Source organism: Oncorhynchus gorbuscha, linkage group LG19 (assembly GCF_021184085.1).
Source record: "Oncorhynchus gorbuscha isolate QuinsamMale2020 ecotype Even-year linkage group LG19, OgorEven_v1.0, whole genome shotgun sequence".
Lineage (NCBI taxonomy): Eukaryota > Metazoa > Chordata > Actinopteri > Salmoniformes > Salmonidae > Oncorhynchus > Oncorhynchus gorbuscha.
In genome coordinates, this window is record NC_060191.1 from 24,980,578 (window position 1) to 24,994,144 (window position 13,567).

Sequence of the window (13,567 nt, forward strand, 5' to 3'; positions counted from 1 at the left end):
AGGAGCCTCTGTAAACCCAACAGTTAATTTGACCTACCGGTAGATAGTTTGTGTGTATGCTTTGATATGTAGGCTACATATATATATGCATTTTAAAAATGTTTTATGTAGTTCTGTCCTTGAGCTGTTCTTGTCTATTGATGTTCTGTATTATGTTTCATGTGGACCCCAGGAAGAGTAGCTGCTGCTTTTGCAACAGCTAATGGGGATCCAAATAAAATACCAAAGTGGATGCGATGTTCAGGTGCACATTAACATTGCTACACCAATGAGAAAGACGTTTGTTTATTTCCATATTGTAACGTGTCCTGTGTTTGAAGTTTGCGTGTGGACGTTGGGCGAGTTCGCAGCGGGGGATATGGGAGGGGTTGAAAGCGTGTAGGGAGGGAACTGTTCTCTTCTCGGAATGTCACTGGAGACGAGACGCACCTGGGGGATTTACAGGAACAGAGCTGCACTGTCTATGACACACTGGAATATGCGTCCTTGAATATTTGGGAAAATGTATACCACCGAACGCAGGCGCATGAGCCTGCACGAGGTCAAGAGAAAGGATCCTGTTTGGGTATCAGCTGGAAGTTTATGGCAGGACCCTTTGGCTATTGATCTCAGCACCTCGAATAAGCACATTATTTCACCCCGGAGCCGGACTAGGGCTGTTGCTGTTGTATACATTGTCGTTGAGGATGCATCCCTGCCACAGACAGAAGAGAACTTATCACTGAAGTCTGTGAAAGAAGCCTGCGCGGACACGCACGCGGTGTTCAAAACAATTCCTTTCGAGAGGATATCGCTTGGGACGACTGACATTCTTGATATATTCTACAATGCAGGCAAGTATAGTCATGTCGACTGTCAGTAAGGCATTTGCCACACCACACTACTTCATTCTTCTAAATAGTTGTTGGCCAAAAAGTTGGTGTGTGTTCTGCACACACAGGTATTTTAAGTGTGTACTGGGGCTGCACGGGTGTTTTCGAATTTCGACACCCAATTTGACCCTTCTCTTTTGACAGATGTGGCAGTGGTGGAAATTAGTGACACTTGCTGCCAGCAGTCACTCTTCTATCACCTGGGCGTAAGAGAGAGCTTCAGCATGACCAATAACATCATCCTGTATTGTTACAAGCAGGACAGTGACCTGCAAGCACTCAAGGTACACGCAGGGCATCGGGAGAGTTTACAATTATTATATGATTGACGAAGGGACCAAGTGAGCCTTTTGCCAGCTCACTTGTGGGGAAAATTGGGTTGTAAACAGAATTTAGGGTGTGACATTTTGGAAGAAGTAGGCTACAGTGCCATAAAGATGTCCCTTCCATTTCCACAACAATCACACCACCAGTTGTATAATATTGCCAATATCTACTGCTGTACTTTAAAAAAAAAAAAATAATTTAACAAGGATTTGTGACTTTTTATAGCCCTGATTTTCCTGATATAGATTGATCCTGAGGTTGTTTTCTCTGGATTGTTGAACAAAGGTTGAATTGCAGTATTTTATAGGTTTATAGGGCAATGGATTTCCTTAGGCCTATCAAGCGGATGTGTGTGTTTAGTAGATATGTGTGTTTAGTAGATATGTGTGTTTAAAGCAGCACCACTGTTAGAGCATGATACCACTCTGGAATGGATAAGGTAGCAAGATGAGTACTCCATTGTCATAAGTCCTCAAGCAGGCACATGACAATGGAACATCACCTCATTTATATTTATACAGCTTTTTGCAGAGATGGGATTAAGCAAAAAAAAAACATTTCCTAATATTTTAATGCACGTTAATACAGTGCTTCCAAGGTGAATATTGTATATGTTTCTGTTTGCTAATTGTGTGCTGGGATTTGGTCATAATGTTTATGTATGTTGCATATAGGTAACGCTTGTGAGTGAGAGCTCGTATGCTAATGCCCATATGTGTGTCTTCCCTCAGGACCAGTGTGGGAGCTACACGTTCATCCCGTATGTAGTGTTGCCACAGGGCAAGGTGTTTGCCTGCGACGCGACCCTCGTAAACGGCATCAAAGATCTGATGCAGCCAAGCTTCCAACTGGAACCCCTCCTTACCCCACTAGTAGAGAGGCTCATCCAACTGCTGGACAATGTGCACATTCATGCCAGGTCAGCCTGCCATGCCTCCCACTCTGCATGTCTAAATATTCTCTTATGACTCCCACGTTGTGTCATTCACTTCGTTTTTTTTTTGCTCAACCCATCTGCTTGGTTCGATAGCTTGGTTGGGTAGGACAGTAGCTGCAAATAAAGTACATGGTTAAGCTTGGAAATGTCTAGACTGCCCAACTGCAAATGTCTTTCAGTTAGACATGAGCTATTATCAGTCATTTGTGCTATATACAACATATGCCCCTCGATCACAAGCATTTTCAGGGGTTAAGTGCCTTGCGTAAGGGTAAAACTGACTCTCTTATTAGTGAGTACTTCCGGGAGTCCATCCGGCACGAGATCCGCACGGCTCGGGAGCGCTTCAGTGGCCAGGACTTGAGTCTGGAGCTGGGTCGCATCCAGAAGCGCCTTGACACGGTGGAGCTGCTCAGCCCAGACATCATCATGAACCTACTGCTGTCGTACCGGGATGTCCAGGTGGGCTTAGCTATGGGAGTGAGGGACAGGGACCTGGATCATGTTCATTAGGTTACACCGTAGCAAAGCATTGTGTAATAGAAAATGAAAACGAGCTCTTCTTATCGGACAAGTCCAGGTAGTCCCTACCATTTGGTGCCTAATGAACACGACCTAGTGCTCAGTGGTTCTGTGTTTGCCAGTTTTAAGAATGCCCTTGTTTATTTTATGGTGGCTGTTGTGTTTGGGCAGTAGATGTATTTTTGGCATGGGCTCACTTTTATGACTGTGGAATGCTTTGTGGTGTTTTAAACAGAGAATCGGCGATATGAAGTTACCACGAGCAGAAGAGTGAACCACCCATATTGCAGATAAGCGGGACGCATGACAGTTCACTCACAGAGTAACTGCTGCAATGTTATAGCTGCGGCACCAAAATAGCTGAGAAGTTTAGCCTCGTGCATCATACTTTTAGTTGGTGTGGAAATTGTCCCAACTCTGCAGTTTACTTCATGCATCGCCAAATCTACCTTTTAAAACCTGTGTGTTAGTGTGGCGGATCTACAGTCTGCATGATGGTTGCCTGTGTTTGGTTGACTACCTTCATTGAAACATTAATGCTCTTTCTCTGTGAACACAAATACCAATATTTAAAGGGGATTGAATGCTAACAATGATTAGATAGCAGCCCTCCAAGGTCATTCTAAGTAAAAAATAAAGTCATCTTATCAGGGGTCTCAGTTGTAGGCAAGAGCTTTTAGGGTTGGGTGATATTACGATAGTATCGGATATCGAAGACGATTGACAGCTGTCGCTGATGGTGATGACATCGTGCTGTGACAGACAATGTATAGCCTGTTTCAACTTGATTGGCTCCACGCAGTAAAGAGCGGACTGGGAAGCCCACAGCAGGGCCATGCCAAGTGGGCTATTTCTTTGCTATAGCCTGCATAACCTATTTCAATAAATATGTTAAAGAAGTTACAGAATGCAAAAGAACAATGTAGATTTTCACCAAAGCAGCGCAGAATGTCCTTTCAGAAACATATATTTTTTTCTTTCTCAATGAGCATATAGCCGAAGCCTATACATTATTTTTTATAGGGGACAATGCAGTGTCTAATTATTTTAAAATCCAAATGTTGTATTGTCGCTCCATTTGACTTGAATATGACATCTGTTTTTATGCATGTTGGCTTTCTCCCGCCTCCTCCCGCTGTACTACTGATCAAACAATACATTTATTTAACAGACTTCTCAGACAGTTTCAAGTTGTTTTTGAATAACTTAACATGATGGTCCTAAGGTAACAATGAGAGGTAGCTCATACAAGAGCAAGATAGACAACTAGAATTAGTAGTTTCAACAAACCTTAGTCTAAAATAAGTTATACATCCCTCCTACTTGCCGTTGTGAACCAAACGGCCAAAAGCCAAATCCTACTAATTAAAATAGCCTATCAAAAGCATTAGGACAAGTTAAAGTTATAAAATATATTTCCCAAGTAGGCTGTTCTAATAAAGTGTTTTAATGTCCTAAAGTTACAGCTTTCAAATAGGAACAATTGTGAAAGTCAGAATCTATAGGTGATTTTCTACAACATTTATTTTGAATGGCAAATATTACAGGCAACAAGAAGTGAAATTGTGCAAACAATAGTTTGATGTGAAAATTCTAATGAGAAGTTAAAAGGAAACTTACAGCTGAGCAAAGCTTATGAAAGAAATCATGTGTGGAGTAGGCAGGGTAGCCTAGTGGTTAGAGCATTGGACTAGTAACCGGACTTGCCTAGTTAAATAAAGGTAAAATAAAATATACAAATACAAAAATAAAATAGGCCTACTTCAATAGCCTATTATTAGCAATGTACAGAACCTACCTTCATATAGAATGAAGCCTAGGCCTAATAAGAGAGGAAGATTAGGCAAAAAGGCAAATCATTGAATAATTATCCAGTTCTGTGGACAGCAGAGTTCAAATCAAATCAAATCAAATTTATTTATATAGCCCTTCGTACATCAGCTGATATCTCAAAGTGCTGTACAGAAACCCAGCCTAAAACCCCAAACAGCAAACAATGCAGGTGTAAAAGCACGGTGGCTAGGAAAAACTCCCTAGAAAGGCCAAAACCTAGGAAGAAACCTAGAGAGGAACCGGGCTATGTGGGGTGGCCAGTCCTCTTCTGGCTGTTGCGTGCTCTGCAGCCGGACCCTTCATGATTTACAACCCATAATATATGTCGGCACACACAGACACTTATTTTATGCCACAGCTCCAACAGAGAGTTATAGGCTACTAAAATATGTTTCAGCAGACTTTTTAGTGTCCATTTTTTAAACTGTAAGGACTATTCTAAATGTAAACAAATATACAGTACCTGTCAAAACGCATATGGAATCATGTAGTAACCAAGAAAGTGTTAAACAAATCAAAATATATTTTATATTTGAGATTCTTCAAAGTAGCCTTCCTTTGCCTTGATGACAGCTTTGTACACTCGTCATTCTCTCAACCAGCTTCATGAGGTAGTCATCTGGAATGCATTTCAATTAACAGGTGTGCCTTGTTAAGTTAATTTTTGGAATTTCTTTCCTCCTTAATGCATTTGCATCAATCAGTTGTGTTGTGACAAGGTAGGGTTAGCATACAGAAGATAGCCCCTATTTGGTGATAGACCAAGTCCATATTATGGCAAGAACAGTTCAACTAAGCAAAGAGAATTGACAGAGAATAAGACATTAATGTCAGTCAATCTGGAAAATTTCAAGAATTTTGAAAGTTCCTTCAAGTGTGGTCTCAAAAACCATCAAGCGCTATGATGAAACTGGCTCTCATGAGGACCGCCACAGGAAAGGAAGACCCAGAGTTACCTCTGCTGCAGAGGATAAGTTCATTAAAGTTACCAGCCTCAGAAATTGCAGCCCAAATAAATGCTTCACAGAGTTCAAGTAACAGACACATCTCAACATCAACTGTTCAGTGGAGACTGTGTGAATCAGGCCTTCAAGCTGCAAATAAACCACAACTAAAGGACATCAATAAGAAGAATAAACTTGCTTGGGCCAAGAAACACGAGCAATGGACATTAGACCGGTGGAAATCTGTCCTTTGGTCTGATGAGGCTGAATTTAAGATTTTTGTTTCCAACCGCATTGTCTTTGAGACACAGAGTAGGTGAACGGATGATCTCTGCATGTATGGTTACCACAGTGAAGAATGGAGGAGGTGTGATGGTGCTTTGTTGGTGACACTGTCAGTGATTTATTTAGAATTCAAGGCACACTTAACCAGCATGGCTACCACAGCATTTTGTAGTGATGCGCCATCCCATCTGCTTTGCGCTTAGTGGGACTATCATTTGTTTTTCAACAGGACAATGACACAACACAACTCCAGACTCTAAGGGCTATTTGACCAAGAAGGAGAGTGATGGAGTGCTACATCAGATGACTTGGCCTCCACAATCACCCGAGCTCAACCCAATTGAGAGGGTTTGGGATGAGTTGGATCGCAGAGTGAAGGAAAAGCAGCCAACAAGTGCTCAGCATATGTGGGAACTCCTTCAAGACTTTTGGAAAATCATTCCAGGTGAAGCTGGTTGAGAGAATGCCAAGAGTGTGCAAAGCTGTCATCAAGGCAAAGGGTGGCTACTTTGAAGAATCTAAAATATATTTTGATTTGTTTAACACCTTTTTGGTTACTACATGATTCCATATGTGTTATTTCACAGTGTGGATGTATTCACTATTATTCTACAATGTAGAAATAAAGAAAAACCCTTGAATGAATAGTTGTGTCCAAACTTTTGATTGGTGCTGTGTATATTTTCGGCATGGCAAATAAAGGGGATATTCATTTTATATCACCATTTGTCACGGCTTCTTAATCATGTTTGAACAAAGGTTGACAACGTCCAACCCTACATGCATGTATAACAAGTACTGCAGGGGTTAAAGTAAATCAATTTGAGGGAGGATCTTCACTTTGTATGTCTATTTAAAAATATTAAAGGTGTCTGCAGCTATGCCTAATTTATAATGCTTTGAAATCAGAGGTGTCATTGTAATGTTGGTAAAGGGTTTGCTCTAATCCAGTCCTCTTTCTGACTTCAGGACTACGATGCCATTATCAAACTGGTAGAGAGCCTGAACAACTTGCCCACGTGCTTGGTGGCCTCCCAGCAGAATATCAATTTTCACTACATATTTGCTTTAAACAGGTACCATTGTTCCTCCACTTGTGTATTGCTCACATATTCTGTTTGACGATAGTCTTTCACATGATATCATAAAAGGAAATAATGGAGCCAACCCCCATTTGAACACTTAATTAGGGGGCTTGCTGAAAGCACCGTACTGTTTTTCCCCCTATCTTTATTATTTTAGACGACTGAAGCAAGCACACAGATTTTCTTCAAGAAATTTACCCGACACTTTAACTTTCAGCACGACACAGGCTGTTCATTCTGAGGATTCCATCTGTCATAATGTTTCCTAATCCTCGACCTTCAGGAGGAATCGTCCAGGTGACCGTGCCAAGGCCCTGGAGGTGATTCTGCCCATTGTGGAGTCAGGTGACCGGGTGGCGTCGGACGTGCACTGCCTCTGTGGCCGTATCTACAAAGACATGTTCATGAGCTCAGGCTTTAAAGACCATCACAGTCGAGACCAGGCCTGCTACTGGTGAGACCTTCCATTACGGTGTCCATATTAGTACAGTCTTGGAGTTGGTGTCAAAGTCACTCTGACGTCGGTCGTCCTAATATCTACCCCGTACACACAGCATCCCTTCACTCACTCCAGTCAAGTCCTCCTTACTAGGGCTCGACATCAGTCTATTATGTTATTCCTTTGAGTTCCCTCCATCCTTTTCAGTTACACTTTACTTGAGTCCTCTGTCATAAAGGCTGCATAACACTGTTAGAATTAAGAAATGGCAATGGCATAAACAGTCATGACGCCTTGTGTTAGGCTTATGACATCTGACATACCTGATCCTATATGATACGTTATTAAGCAAAACATTGTTTGGTCAGCTCATTGACTAGGCAGCAATATATGTTTATTAATTAATCCATTTTAATCTCCCTTCACAAATTCTCCCCCAGGTACGGCAAAGCCTTTGAGACAGAGCAAACCCTTCATTCCGGCATCAACAACGTTGTCCTCTTGATGGCTGCCGGCCACGAATTTGACACCTCCATCGAGCTGCGCAAGATAGGTACGTTGTTCTCACCGACACTCTACTGCCCTGAATCAGTAGCCTGTCAAAGTGAACTAGTGTGTTCATGTTTTGTTTTGTATAATTGCTTAAGTAAACTACAATTGCCTTGTTTTTTTTATTTTATCCATGCCGGTAATCAACCACAGTGAATGTGGGCTAATTGTTGGTGCAGTCCTACTCCCTGCCAATCACTATCATCATTACTAACAGTCTGAATAAGGACACTAAATAATTACACCCCTACATGATTTATTAATGCATGTCACTGTTATTCTCGTTGGGCTTCTGTGTCATGTCTTCTTTCGTTACATTTCGATGCCATACTGTTAGCCTGAGGGAAAAAATATATAATATTCTCACTATCCAACCTCTGTCTGTCTGCGCCCGTGTGTGTTTGTTGTGTGTGCTTCCAGGCGTGACCCTGAGCAGCCTGCTGGGGAGGAAGGGCAGCTTGGAGAAGATGCAGGACTACTGGGACGTAGGCTTCTACCTGGGAGCCAGCATCCTAGCCAACGAACACAGGAAGGTCATCGAGGCTTCAGAGAAACTCTACCGGCTCAATGCACCCATGTGGTGAGAGGAGTCACAGTTCATCTTGTTAGATCCTATGGTCATTGTCACTGCAAACATTCAAGACAGCACAAACAGATCTGGGACCAGGCAGGCATTCTTGATGTGAAATATATGAGCATATCATTCTAACAGATTCCTCAATAACACTGATGTTTATATGAACCTGCTTTTTGAGATTGAGATGATTAGAAACCAGGATGAGGGGCCACATTTCAAAATATCCTGTTAAAGGGCAAGTACAGTCATCTGGATTAAATGTAAAATAGCCTTTACATTTTTTCACGATTTTAAAAATACTCCAAACTTGAGGAAATGCACTTCTTCTCTCATGTCTAACTATCAGTAAGACTGAAAAGACAGGCTGAGTGGGCGGGTAGTTAATAGGCTGAGCGGGGGGAGCCTGCCTTGACTGACAGTTCTTTGAAATACTTATGACAAGCAATTTGGATGTAATGAGCAGTGTTGCAGTGAGATCATGAAGTTAGCTAGCTAGTTCATCTTGTAGCTAGTTCATCTTGGACAATTTCAGTTGAAACTGGACAGGGTGAGGTCTGGGTATGCCTCATAAAATATATACATTTGATGTCGGAAGTTTACATACACCTTAGCCAAATACATTTAAACTCAGTTTTTCACAATTCCTGACATTTATTCCAAGTAAAAAATCCCTGTTTTAAGTCAGTTAGGATCACCACTTTATTTTATGAATGTGAAATGTCAGAATAATAGTAGAGAGAATTGTTTATTTAAGCTTTTATTTCTTTCATCACATTCCCAGTGGGCCAGAAGTTTACATGCACTCAATTAGTATTTGGTAGCATTGCCTTTAAATTATTTAACTTGGGTCAAACATTTTGGGTAGCCTTCCACAAGCTTTCCACAATAAGTTGGGTGAATTTTGGCCCATTCCTCCTGACAGAGCTGGTGTAACTGAGTCAGGTTTGTAGGCCTCCTTGCCCGCACACACTTTTTCAGTTCTGCAAAGAAATTTTCTATAGGATTGAGGTCAGGGCTTTGTGATGGCCACTCCAATACCTTGACCTTGTTGTCCTTAAGCCATTTTGCCACAACTTTGGAAGTATACTTGGGGTCATTGTCCACTTGGAAGACCCATTTGTGACCAAGCTTTAACTTCCTGACTGATGTCTTGAGATGTTGCTTCAATATAACCACATAATTTTCCTACCTCGTGATGCCATCTATTGTGTGAAGTGCACCAGTCCCTCCTGCAGCAAATCACCCCCACAACATGATGCTGCCACCCTTGTGCTTCACGTTTGGGATGGTGTTCTTCAGCCTGCAAGCCTCCCCCTTTATCCTCCAAACATAACAATGGTCATTATGGCCAAACAGTTCTATTTTTGTTTCATCAGACCAGAGGACATTTCTCCAAAGAATACAATCTTTGTCCCCGTGTGCAGTTTCAAACCGTAGTCTGGCTTTTTATATGGTGGTTTTGGAGCAGTTGCTTCTTCCTTGCTGAGCGGCCTTTCAGGTTATGTTGATATAGGACTCGTTTTACTGTGGATATAGATACTTTTGTGCCTGTTTCCTCCAGTATCTTCTTCCTGAGCTGTATGATGGCTGCGTGGTCCCATGGTGTTTATACTTGCGTATTATTGTTTGTACAGATGGTCGTGGTACCGTCAGGCGTTTGGAAATTGCTCCCAAGGATGAACCAGACTTGTGGAAGTCTACTATTTTTTTTTCTGAGGTCTTGGCTGACTTTTGATTTTTCCATGTCAAGCAATGAGGCACTGAGTTTGAAGGTAGGCCTTGAAATACATCCACAGGTACACCTCCATTTGACTCAAATGATGTCAATTAGCCTATCAGAAGCTTCTAAAGCCATGACTTCATTTTCTGGAACTGTCAACTTAGCATATGTAAACTTCTGACCTACTGGAATTGTGATACAGTGAGTTATAAATTAAATAATCTGTCTGTAAACAATTGTTGGAAAAATTACTTGTCATGCACAAAGTAGATGTCCTATCCGACTTGGAAAAACTATAGTTTGTTAACAATAAATGTGTGGAGTATTTTGAAAAATGAGTTTTAATGACTCCAACCTAAGTGTATTTAAACTTCTGACTTCAACTGTGTGTGTGTGTGTGTGTGTGTGTGTGTGTGTGTGTGTGTGTGTGTGTGTGTGTGTGTGTGTGTGTGTGTGTGTGTGTGTGTGTGTGTATATGTGTGTGTGTGTGTATATATATATGTGTGTGTGTGTGTGTGTGTGTATATATGTATGTATGTGTGTGTTTTTATGTTGACTACCAGACCATATTCATAAACCATGACTATCAATGATGTCAGGATCTCCCATTTGGCATGTGTCTTCTGTTGCGTTTTGCAGCAGAACTGACCGATTTTTAAACATTTATTTTACCTTTATTTAACTAGGCAAGTCAGTTAACCCACAAAATACTGCAGAACAACAGATTTTTCCTTGTCATTTCAGGGATTCGATCTTGCAACCTTCCGGTTACTAGTCCAACACTCGAATATTGACATGACAGCTGCGTCTGAGTTTTGAACGACCCCCCCCCCTTTGTTCCATGCTGGCTGAAGAACTAGCTAGCCAGTAACTCGCAACCACCAGACACAGATGAAAGGGGGAACCTAAAATTATCTTTGCATAGATGAATAGGAGGAACCTGTAATTTGATGTCACCTTGCAGTCAAATTTTAGCACCAGTAGACTAGCTAGCTATGTAAACCACACCTTCTATGCTGATGGTTACGAGTCGGTACTTATTTAAATTGGGCAAGAGAATAAGACGTTACCATTGGTGTATTAAATTGAGGGCTTTATGTGATGTCACATGAATTCAAGTGTTTGACACGGGGGGAGGGGACCAGTAACTTCATGATCAGACTTGATCAATGTACCAGCAACTGTCATTTTTCCTACTTTGTTCATCCTACTTTGATTTGGTTTCATCTAAATATCATCCATTTGATGAAAAACATGATTTTGACTATGCTGGACCTCTAATGTTAAAGATCCTGGTCATTTAGGGGACACCTTTCCCCTAAGCAAAAGTTTGGTATGACACTCTTTTAAGGTCAATGTTTTGAACTTTGATTTTGATTTTCAAATACTTATTTGCATCTTTCTTTTGAGGTACGTGGGCTCGATCATGGAGACGTTCATCTTGTACCATCAGTTCACCAAGCCCCCGGAGGTGAAACCGTCTAAACAGGAGACTGTGGACTTCTGGATGGAGCTGTTGCTGCAAGCCTGCAAGCCCACTGTTTCCACTGACCGCTGCCCAGTAAGTCCTCACCACAGCTCCCAGTACATTCAGCTTTATTTAGTTAGAGCATAGCGGCATGTTTCCAAGTCACTCTGTCAGACACTACCGCTCCAAGTACTCCCAGTTCCTCAAACCCACATTGCTTTGTGAGACCTCAATAGATTCTCTCTGCCTAGTATATAACAGTTCTGGGCATTCAAATGCAGTGCAGTAAAAAAAAAATGCTTTTACATGCATTGAACTGCACGGTCATGGTCAGATAATTGCTAATGATGTTGGCACTTGCCGTCACCCTGCCGGGAGAGTTTGTCATGTTGACATTGTACAGTAGCAAAAGTATTTGGAAAAGTAACCTTTTAATGCCAAAAACTGTTATTGCCATTAACCATTGCCGTCCCTCAGGTTCTGATCTTGGAACAGACCAAAGTGCTCCAGCCCACTATAGTGTGTGTGAGTGAGGAGGATGACAGCTGCACGGTTCGGCTCAACCACATCACACCCCTGAAGGTACAGACCATGTTCGGCATGACAGTGACCGTAAGAGTAGATCTGGGACCAGGTGAACAGACCCCTCTACCGCCTTGTAGATATTGAACTACTGAGTTATACTGTACAGGTCTACAGTTTTCAACCTGTTAAGACATAGGAATTGGTAGGTCAGGAATGGTGTGTTTAACCAGAATAGGCGTGGAGTGTTTTCAAAACGGCACCACGTCGGTGACGGGAAAGAAGACATCCCTGTAATCACCTAATGAGGATGTGTGCCACCCGCCTGTGTGTGCAGGCGAGTGCACACTTAGTGTGTGTGTTTAGACTGTTGAGTCAGCATTTTGACAGTTTGCCATGTCTTCCCTTCCATAGAAAGGCCAGAAAGCCCAGTGGACTTTCCCAGCCGCGCAAATCCGGGGAGTGAGGTACGGTAACAGACAGTACAGAGTGTGCTAATATTTCTGGGCTGAGTTCCTGGCTCTGTGGTGTGTGGGTGTGTCGTGTTCACGCCTGCAGCCCATACACATCACCAGGGCTAGTCTACCAGACCTAGGCTCAAATACTTTTTGAACTATTTCAGCGTTTCCTTTAGCCTGCCTGGAGTTCCAGATGGGCAGAGTTTGCAGGTTTGCGACTACTCTACTGGTTCCATTGCGCCAGGCAAGCTCAATCAATCTAGCCCAGCTAAAGTATTGGAAAGCATTTCAAATAGTATTTGAAGCCAGGTTGCGGTCTACTGAGTCTAAACACTATCTGTCTGGTGGACTTGGCCACTGGCCATCAGGGTGTTTTTGTCTGTGTTGTTTTCAACGACTTTGACTGGATGTGTGTGTGTGTGTGTGTCTGTGTCTATTTGGCTGTGGAGGTCACTGTGTACTTTACCCTTGTTTTGCCTACCGAACTGCCTCCAGGGCGATAGATTTATTTTCTTTCAGTTTATATTTGCAACACTGTCACCCAGGGCTGGGTGATATGGCCAAAATCTCATATCCCGATATAGGTCATTTCATATCCAGATAACGATACATATCAAGATATAGCATATTTTCTGTAAATTCAATGAATAAATAGTTGATATAAAATGACTACATGTAAAGGCCTATTTCTTATTACATTTAGAATTATACCCAACAAATAAAAGGTACTTACTCATGTTTGATTATTTCTCCTTTTATTTAGAACCTTTGTGAAAATGTTCAATTAAACATGTAACAAAATATGAATGTATAAAATCTAAAAAGGTAAATAGAAATCACTTCAACTGATGTTGCAAACAAAATAAATAGAGGCCTAAAATATATAATAAATCATTTTAGGGTCTTGCCCGTTTTGCATGTTAATTTGGCATTAATACGTGTCACATATCAATTAGCATTTGGTACCTTGGGTCGAGCGTTAGCACCAACTCACGAAACCCCCGTTTCTCCACCGTGTATATTGGGGCC

General features: G+C 41.8%; 1 protein-coding gene across 2 annotated transcripts in view; it reads left to right on the forward strand.

The window, feature by feature from the left end:
• The first annotated feature begins 307 nt into the window (after nt 1–307).
• The window catches only part of LOC124005628 (mitogen-activated protein kinase kinase kinase 5-like), a 34,869-nt gene continuing 21,609 nt past the window's right edge, over nt 308–13,567 (forward strand). The window contains exons 1-11 of one of the 2 annotated variants that reach the window (XM_046315056.1): nt 308–833; nt 1,017–1,156; nt 1,931–2,118; nt 2,430–2,598; nt 6,690–6,796; nt 7,089–7,259; nt 7,685–7,797; nt 8,214–8,373; nt 11,501–11,651; nt 12,036–12,140; nt 12,495–12,547. In XM_046315056.1, coding sequence (XP_046171012.1) covers nt 503–833; nt 1,017–1,156; nt 1,931–2,118; nt 2,430–2,598; nt 6,690–6,796; nt 7,089–7,259; nt 7,685–7,797; nt 8,214–8,373; nt 11,501–11,651; nt 12,036–12,140; nt 12,495–12,547 — 1,688 coding nt within the window. In that variant the 5' untranslated portion in view covers nt 308–502. The remainder of the gene's footprint in view (nt 834–1,016; nt 1,157–1,930; nt 2,119–2,429; nt 2,599–6,689; nt 6,797–7,088; nt 7,260–7,684; nt 7,798–8,213; nt 8,374–11,500; nt 11,652–12,035; nt 12,141–12,494; nt 12,548–13,567) is intronic. The other variant, XM_046315058.1, reaches the window with a different exon arrangement.